The sequence below is a fragment of the Melanostigma gelatinosum genome (assembly GCF_949748355.1).
Source record: "Melanostigma gelatinosum genome assembly, chromosome: 14".
Lineage (NCBI taxonomy): Eukaryota > Metazoa > Chordata > Actinopteri > Perciformes > Zoarcidae > Melanostigma > Melanostigma gelatinosum.
In genome coordinates this window covers 21,376,768-21,398,022 of record NC_136647.1, presented here as the reverse complement: position 1 = coordinate 21,398,022, position 21,255 = coordinate 21,376,768, and the positions used below count along the sequence as shown (strand labels likewise).

Sequence of the window (21,255 nt, the reverse complement as noted above, 5' to 3'; positions counted from 1 at the left end):
ATAGCCGAGCACACTGTCCATTGTTGAGAAGAGCAGTCTCTGGACGTGGCTTCATCTCGTGTCTGCTCAGCAGTCTGGCCTCTCCAGACACCGTGCTGCAGAGCCCCTACTGCAATTTATATGAAGCTGCAAAACTCTCTGATGTCTGTGGCTGTTGAACCTTTGTCTCCATCAGACGTCGGTGTCGAGATGTGTTTGAGTAAAGGACAACCAAAGATTCATACTTCACACTTCCCGAAAGACTCAAAGGACAGGTCTACCATCTCTGGTCTAGTGTCATTCTACTTTGTTCAGATTGTAAATATCCTCCTACTTCAGATATACATCTTTAAAATGGATTACACACACACATATATTTTCATTTGAAAAAAGGTTAGTCATTTCCTAAATCAGCTGGGCACTGTAGGTTACTCAAACATCAACATCTGGATACACAGGTAACACTCGTTAGGATCAATTCATTGTTGGATTTGTTGACAACGGGAAAACACTCTTTTAAACCATTACTGCTGCTTTTGGGTTTCTAACAGTCTATTTGCATAATCCGAGTATGAAGCACTTCATATTTTCACGAGATGAGAAAGATCCATATGGACTTGCACATTCTGATCACTGGATTTCTGAGTGTCCACGAGAGCACTTTGCAGAATCACAGCTAGTAAAGTTACATCTGTTCTGTTGAAATACATGAGGGGTTTATTTCATATTCAAAAGAAATTATTGAAACGTTCATATTCAAGTGTTCATGTTTGCAATGTAAAAAAACACAACTTATTCAGTTACAGGTATTTAAAAAAAATATCATATTACCGTACTTTCCGGACTATAAAGCGCACCGGTATATAGGCCGCACCAGCAGATTTTTAAAAGAAAAAAAGAATTTGTACACAGATAAGCCGCACTGGTCTATAAGCCGCAGGTGTCCCCGTTGAACAGCAAGATGCTTTCAACAGTACTAAAGTTGTCTTCTATGAACATCATAACATGTCGCTAGCTTCTAAGCTAATTTTAACATTACGGCCAATGGGGAAATGCTAACCGCGATTAGCATTAGCGAATATATAATAGCCGTAAATGCTATTCAGAGCTATGAGCAGAGAAGATCAGCTTTTTCTCAAGTCTGCCAGTGGATCCTAACAGCCCGGAACAGTGTGAAAGAATCCATCATCACCAACGGGTTCTGAAAGGCTGGGATACTATGAGATTAAGGGGAGAGCGCAATGAGGAGGACAACACAAGCTCAATGGCGGATTTGCCCCGGTTCATGATGTGTTCAAGGACCCAAATGCAGACTGTTTTTGTTTTGTTTACAGTTCTACAAAACTTGTTCTACAAAACATTTATTTCTCTCACTCAAAAACACGCACACAAAAAAACTCTTGAACAACTTTTGTAGAACAAGTTTTGTAGAACTGGAAAAAACATTTACGGCTAACTGGCTTGGCCAGTTGCTGCTAGCACAACAGCTATTCAGAGCTATGAGCAACAACAGTTATTGCCTCATTGCTTTTCGTTTGGTAGCCGTGAGAGACCTTAGTCTGTAATGCAAGTATGTCTGCAGGAAAAGATGTACAAAGATATATTATATATTCGCTAATGCTAATCGCGGTTAGCATTTCCCCATTGGCCGTAATGTTAAAATTAGCTTAGAAGCTAGCGAGTCGGACATGTACTGTTAAAAGCATCTTGCCGTTCAACCTTTTTTGTTAACAGTCCTAGTGAGAGGTAGGTCAAAGGTACTTCATCCATATTGTAGCGACCCTGTCAGTAACAGCTGGTAGCAGAGGGGTTGCTGGTAGCAACTGTTCTGTGTCGGGAGCTAATAAATGTTGTGTTAGACCGGAACCGGAAGTTGCGGTTGTTGTGGCGGAGAAAAGCGAAGGAAAAATCCATATATAAAGCGCACCGGACTATAAGCCGACGCACCAAAGCGTGGGGTAAAAAGTAGAGGCTTATAGTCCGGAAAGTACGGTACCTTGTTTAGCTTTCAGACCAATAGACCATATAATGGCCAGGTGCAGAAATCCACTCACCATTACAGTACATGTGATAATCTCCAGACACTGATGCAACTACAACTCATACCAGACAGACCAACGGATTTAACCAGCCTTTTTCAAAATCAAAGGTCCAGTCTTTGCATGTCAACGTTAAACGAATGGAAAGGCTATAAATGTGGTGTATGCTTAATTAAAAAGAAAAAAAAAAACTTTTCATTGTAAGTGGTAGGAGACTCACTTTCAGTAGCAAAAAACAGCAAAACCTCCACATGTTCTTTCCTCATAGCTAACATAACTTTCTCAACCCATTTTCCTGTAACCTCACAGACAGTAAATCCATCGATACAACGTTTCTACGAATACAGTTTTAAAATATAACAACAGAAAATCTGTTGGTTCCTATCAAAAAGTACAGTAACCAGCAGTGGAGTCCGACGGAAGTTAAAGGTTCCTGCACCTGAAGGCCATGTATGCAGTCAGTGGTACAACTGGGCATCTCCGTCTGACGCTATAACGCCGGCCGCCCGTTCAGTTTGTCGTGCATGAGTGCGATGGCTCCGCCCGTGAAGTCTCTGAGAACCTGCACCGTCTCCCGCTGGAGCTGCAGCGACTCACGCACAAACTCCTGCTGGGTCTCCGCCAGCTGCTGCACCGACTCAGACAGAAGCTCTAGGGAGCGCGAAACCGTCTCCAACAGGATGTTGGTGGCGTGCTGTTCTTGAAGGCTCAGTGATGCACTGTGTAGAATGCTGTCCCTAGTGCTCTGCGAGGGCTGACCCGGCGCTGGAAGCGCGGCTGGAAGCGCGGCTGTCGACGGCGCGGAGGACGTCTGTGGCTGTCCTGGTTTCTGGATGCCGTTGTTTCCTTGGTGATCCTCTGTTGGTTTTGCAGTCTGGGTGGAAGGAGGTGCGTCATCCCTTTGGTCATCGTCCGAGTCTCCGAATGCGGCTTCAGCATCTTGAGTCAAAGAAAAAAAAAAGGCACATCAGTGTTTTCTTATGACTCAAACATGTTGCGAAAATTCTTCTTAATCTTGAAAACTCACCTTCTGTTGCAGGTACCTCGTACTGCACATCAAAGGCAGATTGTGAAGTGTCCCCTGCAACATTCAAAGCATTTAAAATTCTTTAAAACAAAAACATGAAAGGGCAAAATGTGAGCCAATAGTTGCACAAAATACTCAGAGAAGGGGGACAATGATTAGTTTATTATTATTTAATGTGTGTTATGTAGAAATTTGAACTTCACTGATGTTCAGACTGGAATTAAGACATTTTTGACACTTACTTGTGCTGTAGGAAGTTGCTGGGGGCATAGCCACGTCCAACGCACCATTAGGAGAACTCTGCATTCCAATCATATCCTCCTCATCCATTTCTTCTTCCTCATCTGGGACATAGTCATCATCTCCCAGCGGGCCAAAGTCAGCCGAGCTCTGGTCTTCCTGGTTCATCTCCAGAATCTTCAGCACTATTTTCTCAGTCTGATTCAGGTCTCGGGAGAGACGAGAGTTGAGGCCCCTGTTGGGCACCGTCCCTGACCGCATGGCAGCCACTTTCCGCTTGGTGTCACACTTCAGATCAGACCATTTCTTGATGACCTCGATGACCTCCCGTTGGCACTCCCCGATCTCATTGACACGTGCGGTGATCTCTGCCCACGTGCGTTTCTTCACGTCTGTTTGCACACCACGATTGAATTTGCCTTTTCGGGGGGGACGACAAAATGTCCTTAAGCACTTACTTTTCAATGCCTTTAGTCAGTGATCAGACCACATTCAACATTTTATAATATTCACAGGTTTACTAATGTCTAATATACTTGTGCATGCATGCCCAAACAATGTTATTTCCTGTGCTAGCTTTATTTATTTCATATTTTTGATTAACTAGCTACTGTGCAATCACTCACTTCCTGGGTACCCAGGCACAAATCCTAAAGTGCAATCATCTTCACTCTGATGGGATCAGCACTTAAAATCACATACCCACAACAACCGTCCGATGCTTCCTCACTTCATCCAACAGTATGTGGACTTCACTGAAAGAGAAGCGAGCTTTTCTTTTCTTGAAGCGAGTAATACTGTCTTGGTTGTAGTATACTGGTGAAGACATCCTCCCCACAGAGTCAATTGGTTTCCAGCTACTTTGTAGTCTGCTGAGCATCAGCTTCTCCAGCTGTCTGTCAGCCGGTGTTGCGCTAACAACAAAGTTAAAAGAGCATAATGATGAATCTACTCACGTGTGTCACTGCTGTATCAATTCATATTTGAGACCGAGATTGAAGGCTAGACATAACAGGTTGACTTGACGAAAGATAAGGTAAGTAACGTTAGTGTTAATGCAGTGATAGCACTCGTTCAGGCTCAACAGCTGGGCAATGGCCGTGTGGAGCAGGAATAACGTTAGCCTGTGATGGCTGAACAAATAACGAATGAATATTATCAATATTTTAACTGTAACATAGTAACATGCATAGGTCTAACTGTTCTCATACCGTAAATCAGGGGCATGGAGCAGGTTTAGCGCGATGATAACAATGTCAGTGCTAGCCGTGAGAGAGTGAGTGGACAATGGACGACGCTATAGTCGCTTTACACACACACACACGACATCCTGTTTAGCTAGTTAGCTATATGTACCCACTCATAGTTATACTCAAATTAACTATACCTCGATAACCACTTTGCACTTGTATTTTTACGAGTAAAAGCCATTTAATTTCCTCATATGGTGTAACGTGCATTGAGTCCACTAGCTTTGGTCTAATGTTATATAACAGCACACACTAGGTTAGCTGTTAGCTCTCTTTGCAGCAAGACAACGTTAGCTAACGCGACTTTAGTCAGAAATGGCTAAAAGTGGCTGAAGCACTTGGTTCACGTAACCTCACTTCACGAGGAATACCACAACTGCAAAAATAGTTAATGCGATGGTGAACATACCCCCAAGTCTAAGAAGTTGGGATTTGGTCCAGAAACGTAATGATAAACTTCCTTATCGACAAGATAGCTACTGTCAAGCTAGCCAGCACGAAGCTAACGCTACACAAAAGATGTCCGGTTAACGTTCGTTGGCTTGGGTTAGCTAACTAAGTTAAAGCAGCTGGCTAAATTATTATTGACGGACATACCGACATTAGTATAGCTATAGTACAGGGCCTTTAAGTATTGCTTCCACATGTAAAGCAAAACGATAACCACGATTCATCTTTTGATTTCGTTGCTTCGTGTTATTTCTCTACTTTCCCCGTTGTAAAAATGTGCTTTTATTTTGAAGGCGCACGCGCATTCTCTGGTGTCGTAGGCTAACTTGATTCAACAACCAACACACACACACACGCGCGCGGGGCAAACGTGTAGCTCTGTAACAGCAATTTACGCGATAGGAACATTCAATACAATGAAGTATCTATGAATTTGCATTTATTTGCAAAAATATATTTGCTTGGGTTCTATTTTAAATTGAATAGCCATTGTCAATCTGAATGGTCCAGAAACAGATCCCAGTTCAGCCTAAAGGGGATTCCATTAGTCATTGGACAATGACTAAAAGTAGCCTGCAACAACTGTTCGTAGTGAATCATGAAGACACATTTAACATACCCTTTTATTTCACATATGGCACAGGTATTAATTTCCCCAAGCATTTTTCACAAAAAGTTGAATGGCTGTGGCAATAACTACATAGTTAAGAACACTTAATAATGCCATCTCTACTTTTGGCTGCATGCATTAGTGGCATACACAGGTTATATATTATCAATTTACACAATGTGCTGGCGTTATCGGGTGCAGGCATTTTGAACAAGTGCACAGAGAAGAGTAAAGTGGTCGGTGAGCCGAAACATAGAGGGTGCTATGGCCAAGGTGCATTATCAGCATTGAAATGGAAAAATATTAGCATGCCCAAACAAAGCAATGCCTGTAGGGATGTTAATGTATGTCAGTATAAGGAGAACGCACTGGCGGTCCTCACCGCTATGCATATACAGTGATACAAATCATTAAACCATGATCTGCTTGCAATAGGCTGCGGTGCAAATGCACCATCAGTCACATATCTACCTTAGTTTTCTTTTAAAAAAATGGTGAGCTGTCCCGCATTGTTGTTTTGGTGAACAATAATCTCTAGTCAGTGAGGCTCAGGGCTGGTTTCACAAGGATAATGAATATGACTGTGTTCTAACAAATAGTACGCTGGCTCCACACATTCCATTCAGCTAAAGGGGTAAAAAAAAAAAAAAAAACACGGGCTAGTTTGTATTCCTTTAAACCAGTGGTCTCAAACTCCCGGCCCGCGGGCCAAATCCGGCCCGCTACGTCATTTTATGTGGCCCGCGAATTTTTAAAGTTAGACTAATAAAAATATCCCCATAGTCGAAATTATGAGATAGAAAGTTGTAGTTATTAGATAGGCCCTAGATAGAAAGTCATAACTAGAAAGTCAAAGTTATGAGATAGAAAGTCAAAATTATGAAATAGAAAGTCAAAATTATGAGATACTTAAACAGTTAGAAGCAGCTCTTTGACTGGTTACTGTACATTTGACATGGAAATGTATTGTGAGTACATTGAAGACTACTTTAAACTGTGAATGCAGAGAGTTATTTAACAATATGTTACATTTACAACCGGCCCTTTGTGGGCGACCATGATGCGGATGTGGCCCGGAGTGAAAATGAGTTTGAGACCCCTGATTTAAACCAATCACAATCGTATTGGGAAGTTTTAAGCAGAAGATGCAGCTACGGTGCCCTTGCAAAATAGATAGCACAGACAGCGGAAGAGGAGAATGTCAAGTCACACTAAAATAGTGAAACTTTTGATACATGTATAACTTTATGAAGCTCTAGTTTTTGTCGATCTGAAAGTCTCTGCAAAGAAAAGGTCCACCCATACCAGTTTACCCAAATGTAGACCTCTTCTCTGAGCTGCACAGGTGTGTACACACTGACTGACACTCCTGGTAGTGTTGTTGCACCTGCTAGGGGCAACTTACTCCATTGTGATTCTCATGAGTGAATGGATTTGGATGAGCTCGAGTAAATCTCAGTATTGCTCCACCCCACTTTAACCTGTCCAGAGGTCTACTCAGCTAGAACACCTGAACACATGCTGGGTGCTGAGCCTTTAGACATCCTCACAGGTTTTTACAGTTAGTCACTCTGCTCAAATTTGCGTGGCCACTTAACTCCCTGTACTAATACGAACGCTAAAGGTGCAGCGGAAAAAACAACAGCAGATACGGAGATGCCACTCAATCATCTGTACACGCCCACATAGTTCTGAGAAGGATATAATTAGGCAAAAGAAGTGGAAACAACCGAGTGGACGTTCAAATGGCAAACATGGTTAACCAAGCTACAGCTTCGCATTGTTAACTTCTGTTCACTCTAGCAGAAAACTGGACAGTCTTGTCAAATGTCCACATTTTGTCAGTTAAACAATCTCAGAGCAAAACTATGATTGGCCTACCTCCACAGATCCCTCTTAACATACAATCTTTGTGAAACCAGCCGCATATGAACGGGAGCTTTCTGCTTTCACATAAAGTTTTTCAAAAATGTCACTGCGTATAAAACATGTTGATGTTGGCCTACCTCCTCTCAGGCATGAGAAAGACAAAAAGGAAATGTCAAACAAGCGCACCAAATGACACCAGTTCAGCACCCTGTCGTCTTTATGCCCATGATGGGTCCTATTGTGAGTGCAGGATTGTGCTTTTCTGGGTTGCCAATACAGTCATTTCTGTCTCGCAAGTATAATGGAACACTACGCCTGCATTGAATTTAAAGAAGAAGCCTGCACACACAATGGATTTGCTGAATAACAGAGTTGTAGGGATGGTTGAGAAAATATTTTGTGCTAACAAACAAAGTGGTTCCAAGCAGGAGGGGGGACGTCGTTGTCTGGACTCAAGAGTACATGGTCAGCTGAAGCCACTGAAAAGACAAAGAGAAGAGGATGACTTCAGAACTCTGAATCACAGCCAAACCGCACTGAGATTTCAGTTAGCTGAGATCTGCTTACCTCCTGAACATTAACTTTGATAGTCCCATTGTTATCCTTGTCCAGGGTTTTGAAGGCACCTGAAGCAGAACAGATGTCATCATCAAACGTATACAATAACCACAACATTGTTTAATATTTAAATTTCATGTCCAATATAACCTTCTACTACCTTTTCAATATCGACAATATCTCTTAATATTATTTTTCCATTTCAGTTCAGCATTGGTGTAAGCATCACTTCTTATACGCTTTGTATTTTTACTCTTGTATTTAACAGTTGTCGTATTTTACTTTTTCTGTTGAAGTAGATTTTTTAAACTTTATTTACCTTACTTCTATTGCTATTGTAATCTATTTAGCAATGGTGTAATTGTTTTACACTGAATAAATGTTCTATTGTTCATATACACACATTTTTTTATTTTATTGTTTTTTTTTGCTATTTTTCTGTTGTAATATTTTCATGAAATATCCTTGGGAATGAATAAAGTTCTATCTCATCTTATCTTAAGCCTACACCTTCAGTTAATGAGTCAATCATTCTTATCACACAGCTGTTAAACCAATACATTTATTTCAGCACTGGACTTTCAAACTTACGGCACATGGCATCCAGCCTCACAAGGCAGCCAATGTAGTTGTCAAAATCCATGTTGCCGCAGTCATCGCTGTATCTGCGGATTATCATGTTGAACAGCTGCTCATTGAGGGGGAAGCCTGGGGACGAGATGATAACACAAATATATCCAAAACACTGGTGTGATATTCAAATCATGAACAGCAGCTCAAAGAGGAGGAAGTCAGCAGAGTTCAGAAACAGGTGTGTCCATGTAGCTCGTGTTCACTCGCCTTGACAAGATAATAACAATAATGCCAGCAGAGGCGAAGCAAAATCGAACCTGTTTTCAATGAATGATGGTGAAACAAAAGCATTATTGTTTATTCAAACATGCACAGCCACATGACTGTTGACGGTTAATTTAACAGCCCTGTTGTAAGCTCTGGCTCCACCCACAACCGTTGCTTTACCTGTGGCTCCAACAGGTTTTAGCATAAGCTAAAACACTTTCTGAAACTAGGGCCCTCTTTCTCAAAGCTCTACACACTGAAAACAAACATCTTGGTTCAAAACTGCATCAACTTTTAAAAATATATATTTTTGCATCAGAATTTGACACACAAACACCAAGTCAACACCTCTCTCCACATGCCGACTGCACACTGATGTTGAGTATAAAACACTTCTCATTTGCATTTGTAGCATGCTGTCAATAGACAGAATTGACAGAAATGCAATGTTTCAATACTCATAATAGCATCAGACACAATGACTTTAACTGATGACATGATTGTGTTACTATATTGTACTGTAAACTGAATACAGCATGTTGTATTTACAGTCCTCTAACTCTCTCTACATCTTGTTCACACCAAAGAGCAAACCTGAATCATGATTTCTAAGTGATCTCATTGGTTACAGGTGTTTTCACAGGAGCATTCTGGGTAAAGGCGATTTATAAATCGAGTGTTATTTCAACGGCAGTGTTTAGCCAACGACACACAGGCTTTTAGTTTTGAATGATAAGTCTAACGTACACAACAGCATAACTTTGCAAAAAGTGTGTTTTAGAATTAAACTGAGTGTAAAGCAGAAAATATGCTTATTTTTTGTGTCTTGGCAATTGAAAAAAAAGTTTCATTTTGACTGCATCCTTTCAGCAGATGTGCAAACATTTGTACATAAAACAAAACAAAACTCACCAGCGGCTCCGAACGCGGCGGGCAGCTCATCTGCACTGATGAGACCGGAGCCATCGCCGTCATGGCATTTGTACACTCCCTAAACAAGAACAATAAAAAGTAATTAAAGCATTTATGCCAAGAAAATGTCATGGTAAGCTAAGTCCTCTGCCCATATTAACAACCTGTCAATATGAGTGTACCAACCATATGAGAAACTCTAAAAATGAATATAATTGCATTATTTTAGAATTCAAAAGTAATGAGGGAACGTCTGGTAGGCTTAATTCAACAAGCACCAATACCATGTGTCATAGTGGGGTAACGGATCACGGATCGATCCGTGATCGGATCACACCTCACGGTTCGGCACACTTGTGAACCGCGGATTAATTGAGTTTGTTTTTACAGTTTAATCATCACAGTGTGTAATAAAGGTTTACTGCTGCTGTTCCTTTTCAAGTAACAAGTCCCCGAATACCAATGCAGTGTCAGTGAACAGATATAAAGCAGTCGTGTCTTCACGTGAACAGAGCAGGTTAGAAGCATTTAACGGTCCACGGCATCATTTAAGTCACAAGTTTGGGAGCATTTTGTCTTCCCTGTAACTTATGACGGGATGAGGGTGGTGGACAAAACCGTTACAGTATGTAGGCGTTGCTTAAAGAGAGACACACGACAACGGCACAGACAGGTGCTGCAGACACGCCCCCTCTGTGAGAGTCACACAGACAGGCGCTGCAGACACGCCCCCTCTGTGAGAGTCACACAGACAGGCGCTGCAGACACGCCCCCTCTGTGAGAGTCACACAGACAGGCGCTGCAGACACGCCCCCTCTGTGAGAGTCACACAGACAGGCGCTGCAGACACGCCCCCTCTGTGAGAGTCACAGACACACACCTGTTGCAGGTGCTGACAGAAGCAGCCGAGTGGAAGCTAGACAGGCCAAATAGTAATATCACAGTGAGCACAGAGAGGTCTACCCTCTCCCCAGGCAATGGCGATATTCTCATGTTATTAAATTAAAGGAAATTAAATAATCTGCTCCACATTAATAATGTGTCCTTCAGTAAAACACAGTAAGCCGATTTATGTCTATGTAAAACATGGCAGTCAATCAAATAAGTGTGGCACACTGTACATTCAGAAAACAGATGTGAGGGACAAATGAAATGGGCGCTCTGTACTCACCTGCCATTTCTTTATGTTGTTCCAGAGCTGTTTGAATTCATGAAAGCCGAGTCTTCCAGTGCTGTCACTCTGTAACAGCATTAAGGACAACAGACAACAATGTCTTCTTTGACTCCATCTTAAACAAACAGTTGACTTACTTGTGGACACGCTGTATTTGCCCAAGGCGCGTTTTTACGTGGTTCCTCATTCGTGTGGTAAAGAATTCCCAGTAGGGAATGAGTGTCAACTTTATATCCCTGACTTGGTCGGAGCTCCTTTGATAGTTTCCCCGATGTCCAAATCGTGGCTGTAAAAGTCCACAGTGTTTCATTGAGCTGTGGGTGGGACGGAGTCTGGTGAGCCAACACATCACAGTTGTGTGTGTGTATTTTTACAGTTGGCTTCATACTGGATCACACGACACATGAAGCCCAGTAATAATAGAAAGGATACATCCATGACTGCCACCATGCTCCTACACGAGTCAATGCTGAAACCATCTGTCTGCAGGTCTCCACCTGAAATGCAAGAAACCATGTTACCATGTTGTACACCTCTTTTCAAAGACACGTAAAAATGTGTATAAATATTGCAACGGACTAAACCAATACAGAGTGTGGTAGACCACATAGAACTACAAGTAATACATGCAGGGATGTATAAGAGACAAGGCCTTTGAACACAGGGGGGGCAATATGTTTTGTGAAATTAATTTGCACGTCAATATACATGTTTTTGAACTGTTGTTTTTGTTGTGAATATTTTGACATAAAACATGATTATTACACGGCGGAAATGCGACGTCATTTTTTCATGATACAAGGTGGATTTCTCTAAGCTTTTGCTCTGTTCTTAGACAATAAAAGCCCTAGACAAACTTTCACAATAAAAGCCTTAGACAAAAAATATTTGCAGGTCAGTATTCTGCATTTTCGTGTATATTCATCACGCCCCCGGTGTTTAAAGGCCTTTGGACTCCAAATATAGCATACGTCTTACGCTTTGCAATGATTTTGTTGAGGATATCCATCAGCTCTTTCGGGCTCACTTCCATGTCCTATAGGACAAATATTTTACAAAGTCAGCAGAAACCAGTACAGATTCTCAACTGTATGGTGTACCAAAATCAATGCTGTAGAAATGTTATTTGAACAGTTAAAATACCCTTTAGCCTTTGATTTTCTAGGATTAACGAAGATTGTGCGATTACTGCAGAAACCAACAGAGCTTCAAAAAGAGGTACATGTAGATATAGCACTCACCTCTCCAGCGAGCTGCTGGAAGACCCTGCGGAACTGTTTCTCCTCATCGCTCTCATGCTGCTCGGCATATACAGCTGGCCTGCGTGGTGGAGGCTGCGGGAGAGAGTCACAGCAAACATTACAATCCGGAGTTAGAATGAGAGCGATGATCAAACCGAGCTGGTAATGTAATGTCAAATTACTCACAGGGTCAGAAGGAACAAACTGGTCGATGTTGTTACTAAGAAAGGATTAAAAAATATAAAGAGAGGTTAAGTCACAAACCACAATTATTTTTGGCTTGGACAGGGAAGATGCAGATTCTCACCTGACAACATCGATGATGCCACTGAGAAAGGACTTGGCAAGAAACATCTTCCTTTAACTGTGAAGGCAAAATGCAACAAGAATTCAGGGAAAGATTTACACCGCAGATTCATGATTTCAGCACCACAGGATCATGTTTTTTTTAAACATGTATCTACATGCCATAAGTAGAATAAAAATAATTCGAAATGAATGGCAGCAGTGATCACTTGTGGTTAGAGTAATACAGGTAAAATGTCACTATAGCAATTTACTCGAGCTAGGCTAAATTACAAAGTGCTGAGGTTCCTCCTGGCTGGTGCTGTGAAGAGGTCTGTAGCTCAGAAATCTGAATTTAGTTTCGTGAAAATATAATAATGCAAATACTACAAATTTGAGTCACAAAGCATTAGTAAATAGTTCACAAACAACAAACAGACAATTCAATGTGAATGTCACCCACTACAAAAATGCACGGGTGTTTGCAGCAGTACTGGTTAAGCTTGTTATCAATGTCTTGTGTTTTCCTCGATTGCACAGTCCAATTTGTGGCACACCCCCTTAAAATGTTTTCCTGCTATGGCAAAGAATGTAATGCCGCACCCCGATTGCGAAAAGCAGATCCGTTTTAAAAGGTTATCTTGATGAATCATACGTTTCATTGAACTTTAAAACTTGCATTACAGGTAACTAAATGTCCCACTTCAGGGTCAATGTAACGTTATTGCTAAGATTGGGCAAGTTAACATGTTCTAACGTTACATTATGTCGTAACATTACGCTCGAATAACAGCATTATGTCAGGTTATCTTCTGTTATTTACCCGATCAATTACGGCAGCCTAAAACCATTGAAGTATTGTCGACACCGTGCAGTCTCTTCCTAACAGTATGGATTTAGAATGGAATGTACTGACGGTAGCCTGCAAATATGCGAACGCTAGCTAGCTAACTTATGTTTTAGCTAACCTAACCATCGGTCAATACAACTTGGAATTACTGTTATTATCAAATATCTAACCCTATATTGTTATCTTTTAACGTAAACAATACTTTGGTCATCTAAAACTTGACGTTTATATTAAACGTTACCGTGAGGCGACAGCACTCTGTCGAGTTGAGCAGGATAACTGGCTGAGTTCGTGAGTTACTTTAAACTCTGCTTGTAGGATGGTCCGTCAACACGCCCCGACTGACGCTACAGAGAGTAACTGGGATGCAAGATAAATATCACACAGTCGTTTCCGTCTTCGCTTCGGGTTTCAGTACAGGAAACGATTCCCTTGATTTGACATGAAACACTGAATGAGATGAGTCAGGCCGAAGCAGACTTGCGCAACTATCGGCATTGCTGTCTTGCTGAGTGCATTGTATGAGCTTCTTGTCGTAAAAAAAATATTCTGTTCAATATTCGAGGTCTGTGCTTCTGAGCAGAGCCGACTACCAACGGAAGTTGAAAGTGCTTGACAGTCACGTGATTCACTGAGACCTCACACAGTTCCAGGAAGTCCTTGGCGGTCAATATGAATATGATTTTTGGTAATGAGTAGTCGATAGATGCATTCATTTACAACAGTTGTATAGCACACACCGACGTGTGTATGTAGTTAAATCAGTATGATGTTAAAACAAGTTAAATTCTCAAATACCGTCACTCGTTAAATCAGGTGTGACCCTGTAACACCAAAACACCCACTTCCATTATAGATCACAATGTTACTGTTTTAAATGCACCATTTTTAATAATGTAGCTTGCATATCATTTATCTCTGTCATGACATGTAGACATACTGTAGGCTACAAATCATTCAGTCCATGTCCATTCAGTATTTATTTCTTTAAATTGTTTTGTATATTTGTGAGCATAATAGTTCTGTCTGTTCTTTAGCTTTTCACCTTTGTTGTCCTTGTTCCGAGCTTTTATATCTGTGTAAGTACATGAGAGCAATGCAAAAAATATTAGTCAAATTCCTTGCATGTGTACACGTACTTGGCCAATCAAAAATTATTCAGATTCTCATATGAACAGTTAGCTACTGGCCTGGTTTACATATTTTAGTTACATTGGTTAAAGTATTTTTTTTGTTATGTTCTTAAACTTGTATGGTAGTCAAGATGAAGCACATCCTAATGTTTACTGGTTGTTTGAGGGCCTAAGTAATCTCATTGACTGTCTCTCTGTCTATCTGTAATGTAATCTTTATAACCTTCGGAAAGGACCGAAGGAGACCGACAGATGACGATCAATGTTAACTGAAAGCACAATGGCTCAGTGGACTATAAGTAGCAGGGTGATAATGTGAAGTGCCTCGTAAGAAATGCATTGCAAATAAGTGGAATTGAATTAATCCTTCTGTTTACAATTGTTATGCACCCCTGGACTTATATATATACATTGTTACATGATATTATCAAATGCAAAACAAAAATTCTGTCCTGGCCCCACAGTGGTGGAATGAACTCCCCACTGACGTGAGCCCATCTTTCGGTGCAGGCTGAAAACTCATCTCTAGTAGGCATACTACCCTGAGCCTTCCACTTAGCACTTATTGTATTCATACTAGTTTGTTGCACTTATTGTATACTAGTTTGTTGCACTTATTGTATTCATACTAGTTTGTTGCACTTATTGTATTCATACTAGTTTGTTGCACTTATTGTATTCATACTAGTTTGTTGCACTTATTGTATTAATACTAGTTTGTTGCACTTATTGTAGTCATACTAGTTTGTTTCTGCACTGTACGTTTGCTCTGATTTATGCTCTTAGATGCTTGTTTAAAAAAGGAGATGCACTTATGACTTCTGGTGACTAGTAGTTCTCTTGAATACCGATGTTGAATTCACTCATTGTAAGTCGCTTTGGATAAAAGAGTCTGGTAAATGACTGTAATGTAAAGTAATGTAAAACAACGTAATTATTTACTTTTTGCGTGCAAAGGGCAGATCGACAGATTCTTACAAATGGACATCCCTATTGGGTTTTACTGGGGTCCTTTGTTGCGTGTCCTTCCCCATCTCTCTGTCATCTCTCAATGTCGACCCAACAACAGAAGCACAAAAATTCCCCCCAAAAATACTCAAAAAGCCACAAAATCCTACAGTGTAATCATTCTACCAAGTTTCAGTCCACAGGAAGATCAATCAGTTTGATCGCTTTGTAATCTTCACAGGGTGACATATCAAGCAAGCTGTACTCCACCGAAATTCTTGGGCCAATTGGCGTGAAAATGGGCGAAGATGAAGAATTTGAATATTGGCACAAAGACCAAGTGTTGACTTCAATCATCTGCTTCCCCCCCCCCCCCCCCCCCCTCAGGTTTAACTGGTTCAACATGGGACTGAACACAGAAGACAAGAAGAGTTGAGGGAGAGAAACTGTCTGCTCACTGTAGCTGCCTCCAAAGAGGCTCCACACAAAACAAATGGCAGTTGCCGGTCTTTGTACGTGCAGATTTTTTATTTGACAGTGTGTGTGAATGTAAGGGCTGCTAATACCAGCAGGTGGAGTCAGAGAGCATTTGACAGAGCTGAAATATAGCACACACATTACTGTATATTCTGCATTCAGCAGGCAAAAACATAGATCCAGGTCATTTACATAAATCTATCTCTGTCTACCATTAGCTCAGCGTAGCCATGGCTGATGTCACTGTTTTCCTTTGCTGACGTGAACCACTCTGTCTGCATTGCTGCATTTAAATCAGGCCTATAAAGCTTTATGTCTGCAGTTGTTTTTTTTGTTGGTATCTAGATTTAGCCATGACAAGGTTCTTGATGGATTACAATCATTTCTTCCCCCCACATATCCTCCACACACACCACTAAAAAACAACCTGATATGACAACAAGCAGATATTTTGGAATCGGAACACCTGCTAACATTGCAGAAAGAAAGTATCCCGGCACCATTCATCACCGTATATTTTCGCTGATTTCTCCATAAAAATATGACAACAATTGCCCCCCCCCCCCCCCCCCCGCCTCCAAAGAAGTGAATTTATTTCGCAGAAGAGTGTTCTGACACTTTGACAATTGAGTCTCTTGTTCCTTGACTTTAAGACAGTGTCTGAGGGCGCCTCAGTGCTGCTCTGTTTTTATCGTATGGCTACATCTCCTCTTAATCCCTCATGGCCAGTTTTTCCCCCTGACCTCAACTCTGCAATTTGTTTCTCAAATTCAATGTTCTTCACCTGCTGGCATATAATCTGCTAAACCATAAAGGCTTTAAACTGCTGTTTACCACGTTTCAAGATATCTAGAGTGTAACCTGCTATTTAAGATGTGATCAGATATAATGTTCCAGAGCAGAAACAGTGATAACTGTCCTTCAGATCCCACTCCAGCTAAAATTACTCCATCCATGAAATAGAGGTATCCATGGTTACATCAGGAGCCATGTTAAAGGGTGCCTCAGTCAGTGTATCTCTATTCTCCAGCAGTCCCCACCTTTTCCCCCTCATTCATCATTTGAAAGAAAACCACGGTGCCACCTCAAGGTTTCCGACAGCTGTAATGGTTTGGTTCTGCAAATGAGATTTGCAGGCGAATCATTTTGATACATCGATGAAGATAGACCGGCTATTAAATATCTCTGAATTATGAACGCAAACCACATTACATCTGCAGTTACCTGCTTGATACTGAGGGAGTGAAACACGGCAGCCGTTGTGGTTCAGGGCTACGGGGGCTGCAGGTTGAAGTATTGTATCGGAGCATCCCCCGGTGCGACATATTTGCAGTCTTCAGAACAACTTGTTACCTTGACAACGCAATTTTATCATTCAAGCCCATTGCTGCTCTCTCTCTCACAGCAGGAATCAAATGTGCCTTCAATGTATACTGCTGCAGGGTTTTACACCTTGATTCTAGGTGGAAAGGAGATATCGGATGAGTTGAGATGTGCAGAAAATGTTACATTATGATTTCACTGCACAGAGGACAGTGTGGGAGGATTTTGTTGCCTTTGCAATGTAAAGGGAGGTGCTTTTGGTTTGGTTTGAAAAAGCAAATTGGACAGTGTGATTAAAGCAGAAACAGGTCTCAAAATGAGATCATTTAGACTGAGAATACTGTGGCTTTTCATAGATATACTAAACTACGTAGCAGCTATTTTAAGCTTTAACTGTAGGGGATCAGAGACAAAGACAAGTTCAAAGAAAATTCTAATTGGCACCATGTAATTCCCCAAACACCAGTGACCTCCGGGTGGTTACTATACCCAACGACTTACTAATGCCTGTATTTATGTCAGGCCGTATTTGCAAGTTAGTTATTCATTCTGATGATCGTCGCGCAAGCTTTCCACGAGGCAAGTCCATCTGCTGTTTGGGTCTCTTTCACTGAAGTCCACAAGCATCCAGGAACAGAATTCAGGTATCTAAATCAAATTAGTAGTAAACGTTTATCTCTGAGTTCTGGAAACTCAGAGTAGTTTGAAACAAGAGAGAAAGTACTGTAAGTATCTAAGCTGCAGTGTGAAGAAGGACAAAGGCGGGGCCATTTGAGATGACCAGCGGGCCGTAGTTTGAACGCCCGAGCATTTTAGAATGTAAACTGCAGCTCGGAGTTCATTGAACATCACAGATTCCCAGAAGAAATACTGTGGGCACTCAGTATGGCTACGGCCCTGTATGCGTGTGTGTCTGATATCACCTTCCTCGACTTGTGTAACTGAGCTCAGAAGATTCGGGATGTATTCGCTGGATGATGAAGAAGGTCCAACAGTGTAGGAGGAATGGCCGTGTGCTGGGTGGCTCATGGACGTCGTTGCTTAAAAGTCACGGCGGTCTGACATGTTGCAAAACGTGTACCTACTAACTGTGCTCAGAGCTCATATCGAGATTGTCTTCAATGATATAAAATACAGTAAATGATTGAGGAGTGATTTTCATTAGGTTGTGCAGTGCACCAATAATCCATTGTCAACTGCTCCGTCAGTATATGAATGATCCCTGTTTGTGCGATGCATGGCTTATATTGATATATCATACCATTATTGGCTGGCATTGAATAGCAGATGCTAGTCATATTATTCACATATTATGGTACACACGCACACACACATACAGGTGTTTTCACTTATGTTACCTAATTAGACCTCTTCTCTGGATGTGTAGGTGTGTATAGACTGTGCTTGATTGACATTTCCAAATTTACGTCCTCATCAGCCTGTTTGGTCAAATATTCCATAGCTCCCCCAAAAAATACCTGTGAGCATGGGCTGGACATTGAGGTGTGAAAATAGTGGATTGGCATTCGCCTGTAAAATCCCACTGTCAATTTACTTTGCAGAGGCCAACTGTGTTCAAAACGTGACCGCGGAGGAGATAAATATTTGCAGCTATCCTTGTTGGAGGCTTAACGCTATAGGGTTGGGAATGTTGAGAAACCAGCAAGAGTACGCTTGATTTAGAAAGTATCCAAACTAAAATCCAAGCCCATGATGCAAACTCCTTTCCAATGAGAGGAGCTAGCAGCACGAGCTCCAAAAAGTCGGTAAATCTAGCGAGAACGTCGCACATCCAGGCCGCCCTCTGAAGCGACTCCCCCAAAATGATCATGGTCAATTTAAAACAACCAACATGGCTGTTGTTCATACTCACAGCTGCCAAACTAGCAGCTTGTGGAAGACTGCACTCAAGATGAACAGAGTGATCATCTCCGCCGGCAGACGAGCAGGTAGACGGTCCAATCATTACATTCAGGCCAAATGAAATGAATTGGACAAGCTTATTACAGTCCTGCGACAGCTACTGATACGAGAGTTTTTGATTGCTGTTTGGATGTTAAGAGAATTCAAAAATATATGACCCTTACCAACCCTTGCATTAACTAAATAAAACAAATGCTCACGCTTGTAAATGGGCTCTGACCAAAGTCACTGCCACTCTGTAAAAACAGAGCAATCTTTGGCGTGACGAGGTACTAAATGAAGTGTCCGTTATCTAACAGCCATACCTCGGTAAACAGATGACTGAAATAGAAGATGAGAAGAATGGTCATTTACATCCAAATGTCGCGTACTGTTGCCATTGCAACAGTAACTTCCAAGTAAACCGACTTGAGGAAAGTTCTGGACTTACTCATGGTGGCGTGATGTGTAAAACAACAGCATCAGCGTCTAGTATGTGTGTATATATCCTGCCATGCCGGTGTTATGTCAAAGTCTGTTCCTCTGTTGATTCGATTTCCCTCCTGTTAAAATAGTGATGCCCAAATGGTGGTTAGCGTTAGGGATAACGGTTGGTTCAGGTATAGATAGGGGGAAACACATATTCAGGGGAAACAGTATTCATCACAACACCGGCTGTCCCTTTAAAAAGTATGTAAGAAAGAAAGTATGAATCGGCCTGAACAGATGTCGATTCGGCTCTATTCGTATTTTGTAGTCAGGTAGAGTGCTGCAGGGAAGATGTCTTTTGTAGTGAAATCGAGAAGTTAGAAACACATCGGTTCCCTCGACAGAAAGCCAATGTGGATTTTGGATTCTTGCAATAAATAATCTATGTGGCAAACACAAAGCTTATTTTCTGGAAAATCCACTGTTATGATTTTTATAGTAAATACATCACCAGAAGTAAAAAGTTAGGCTGTAAACAAACTTTACCCACGGCCAAACAACTTCACGTCACCACCACTAAGTTAAAGACGGACTCGTGTTCCAGTGAGGACGGTTAGTCTTCTCATTTAGACACTTCTCATTTTAAGACACGTAGCATTCAGAGATCTACCGTTGAACAAACCTGTTGACTTGGAGACGAGGTAACCGCGCTGACTCATTTCCTGTTTTTTAAGGACCCATTCCTTTAGCACTCTATTACCACGGCAACAGTTCAACGTCCGTTCTGCTCCTATTCTATTTCTATGAAACAAACCCAACTGTCAAATATTTTCATGTAAACCAGGTGTGAACATGATGCTACTTTTCACTACATCCGTAGGTGTTGCACCACAATCTGACTCCTCATTCTATGAGTATCGTGTCCATGTAAACACACCTTCACAACATGCTCGGATGCAGCACTCTGAAATCGATCTATTCGTAGAATGTGTTGTTTGCAATTGTGTAAACACTCGACCTTTCACTCAAGTGAGACGGTGCAGAGGGACCAGGTGGGGAAGAAAGGAACAGAAGACAAGTGATGTTAAAATGAACATTTATAATGACTCTTTGTTGCCGTCGCAAAAATAATCTTTAAAAAACAATTCAATTATTAACACTGAAATGCTGACTTCACTGGTAGTCCACGAGTCATAAAACACAACTCACTGAATTTCTTTTACAAACACAGTACTACAGTTACATTAAATAGTCATTACCGTTAAATCTATTAATGAATAATGTTCAAATAAACTAAGAATAAAAACAATGACACTTTTAAAATCCGCTCATTTTCCTTACCATAGTAGCTGTTGTCTCTTTTTTTTTTTTTTTACCAACACTGTGTCATTTAGAAAATATCCTGCTTCTGAGATGTTTCTCTGACAAAAGCAGAAAACAGACTGGCAGCATAACAATAATGGTACATGAGCTCAAACGTTGTACAATTAGGGTGATGTTTTTCAAAGGGAGTGGAAATGGGACGAAAGCATTCCAGTGATCTAACATTTAGTTATGTAGGCTGGCTGCCTTTTGGCTCAGTATGGAATTATTTGGCACTCTCGCTGACAAATATTTGCCATAAAAAGCGGTCACACTTTTTTTCATTTGTTTTCTAAAATGGCACTAAAAGACGTTTTCCTCTCATCTCTGAATACTTTCATTTTAAAAGACATATAA

At 41.2% G+C, this 21,255-nt stretch overlaps 2 protein-coding genes across 3 annotated transcripts; both read right to left on the bottom strand.

The window, feature by feature from the left end:
• Window positions 1-740: 740 nt before the first annotated feature.
• Window positions 741-5,007, bottom strand: LOC306787773 (uncharacterized protein). 2 transcript variants are annotated; one of them, XM_079283038.1, is made up of 5 exons: window positions 4,941-5,007; window positions 3,988-4,199; window positions 3,288-3,704; window positions 3,046-3,099; window positions 741-2,957 (listed from the first exon to the last, which is right to left on the bottom strand). In XM_079283038.1, exons 2-5 carry the CDS (start codon window positions 4,163-4,165, stop codon window positions 2,509-2,511), a joined length of 1,098 nt encoding a protein of 365 aa, XP_079139164.1. In that variant the 5' UTR covers window positions 4,166-4,199; window positions 4,941-5,007; the 3' UTR covers window positions 741-2,508. The 2 variants fall into 2 exon arrangements, with proteins under 2 accessions (XP_079139164.1, XP_079139163.1); XM_079283037.1 differs by having other exon boundaries at window positions 4,945-5,002.
• Window positions 5,008-5,594: 587 nt separating this feature from the next.
• On the bottom strand, window positions 5,595-13,694 carry capns1a (calpain, small subunit 1 a). The gene is made up of 11 exons (XM_079283566.1): window positions 13,566-13,694; window positions 12,497-12,553; window positions 12,376-12,409; window positions 12,190-12,282; window positions 11,927-11,984; window positions 11,381-11,445; window positions 10,946-11,014; window positions 9,775-9,853; window positions 8,614-8,730; window positions 8,032-8,090; window positions 5,595-7,943 (listed from the first exon to the last, which is right to left on the bottom strand). Exons 2-11 carry the CDS (start codon window positions 12,541-12,543, stop codon window positions 7,917-7,919), a joined length of 648 nt encoding a protein of 215 aa, XP_079139692.1. The 5' UTR covers window positions 12,544-12,553; window positions 13,566-13,694; the 3' UTR covers window positions 5,595-7,916.
• Between the last annotated feature and the right edge of the window lie 7,561 nt (window positions 13,695-21,255).

Bases quoted from the DNA above. Each gene is read 5' to 3' on its own strand.
- LOC306787773 (XM_079283038.1), bottom strand. From the start codon at position 4,165: ATGCTCAGCAGACTACAAAGTAGCTGGAAACCAATTGACTCTGTGGGG. The intron at 3,705-3,987 runs GTATGTGATTTT...CCCCCCGAAAAG, and splicing joins GCATCGGACGGTTGTTGTGG to GCAAATTCAATCGTGGTGTG. The intron at 3,100-3,287 runs GTAAGTGTCAAA...TGAATGTTGCAG, and splicing joins AGCAACTTCCTACAGCACAA to GGGACACTTCACAATCTGCC.
- capns1a (XM_079283566.1), bottom strand. From the start codon at position 12,543: ATGTTTCTTGCCAAGTCCTTTCTCAGTGGCATCATCGATGTTGTCAG. The intron at 11,446-11,926 runs GTAAGACGTATG...CTTGCATTTCAG, and splicing joins CAACAAAATCATTGCAAAGC to GTGGAGACCTGCAGACAGAT. The intron at 11,015-11,380 runs GTATCCTTTCTA...ATGCTGTTACAG, and splicing joins GCATGGTGGCAGTCATGGAT to AGTGACAGCACTGGAAGACT.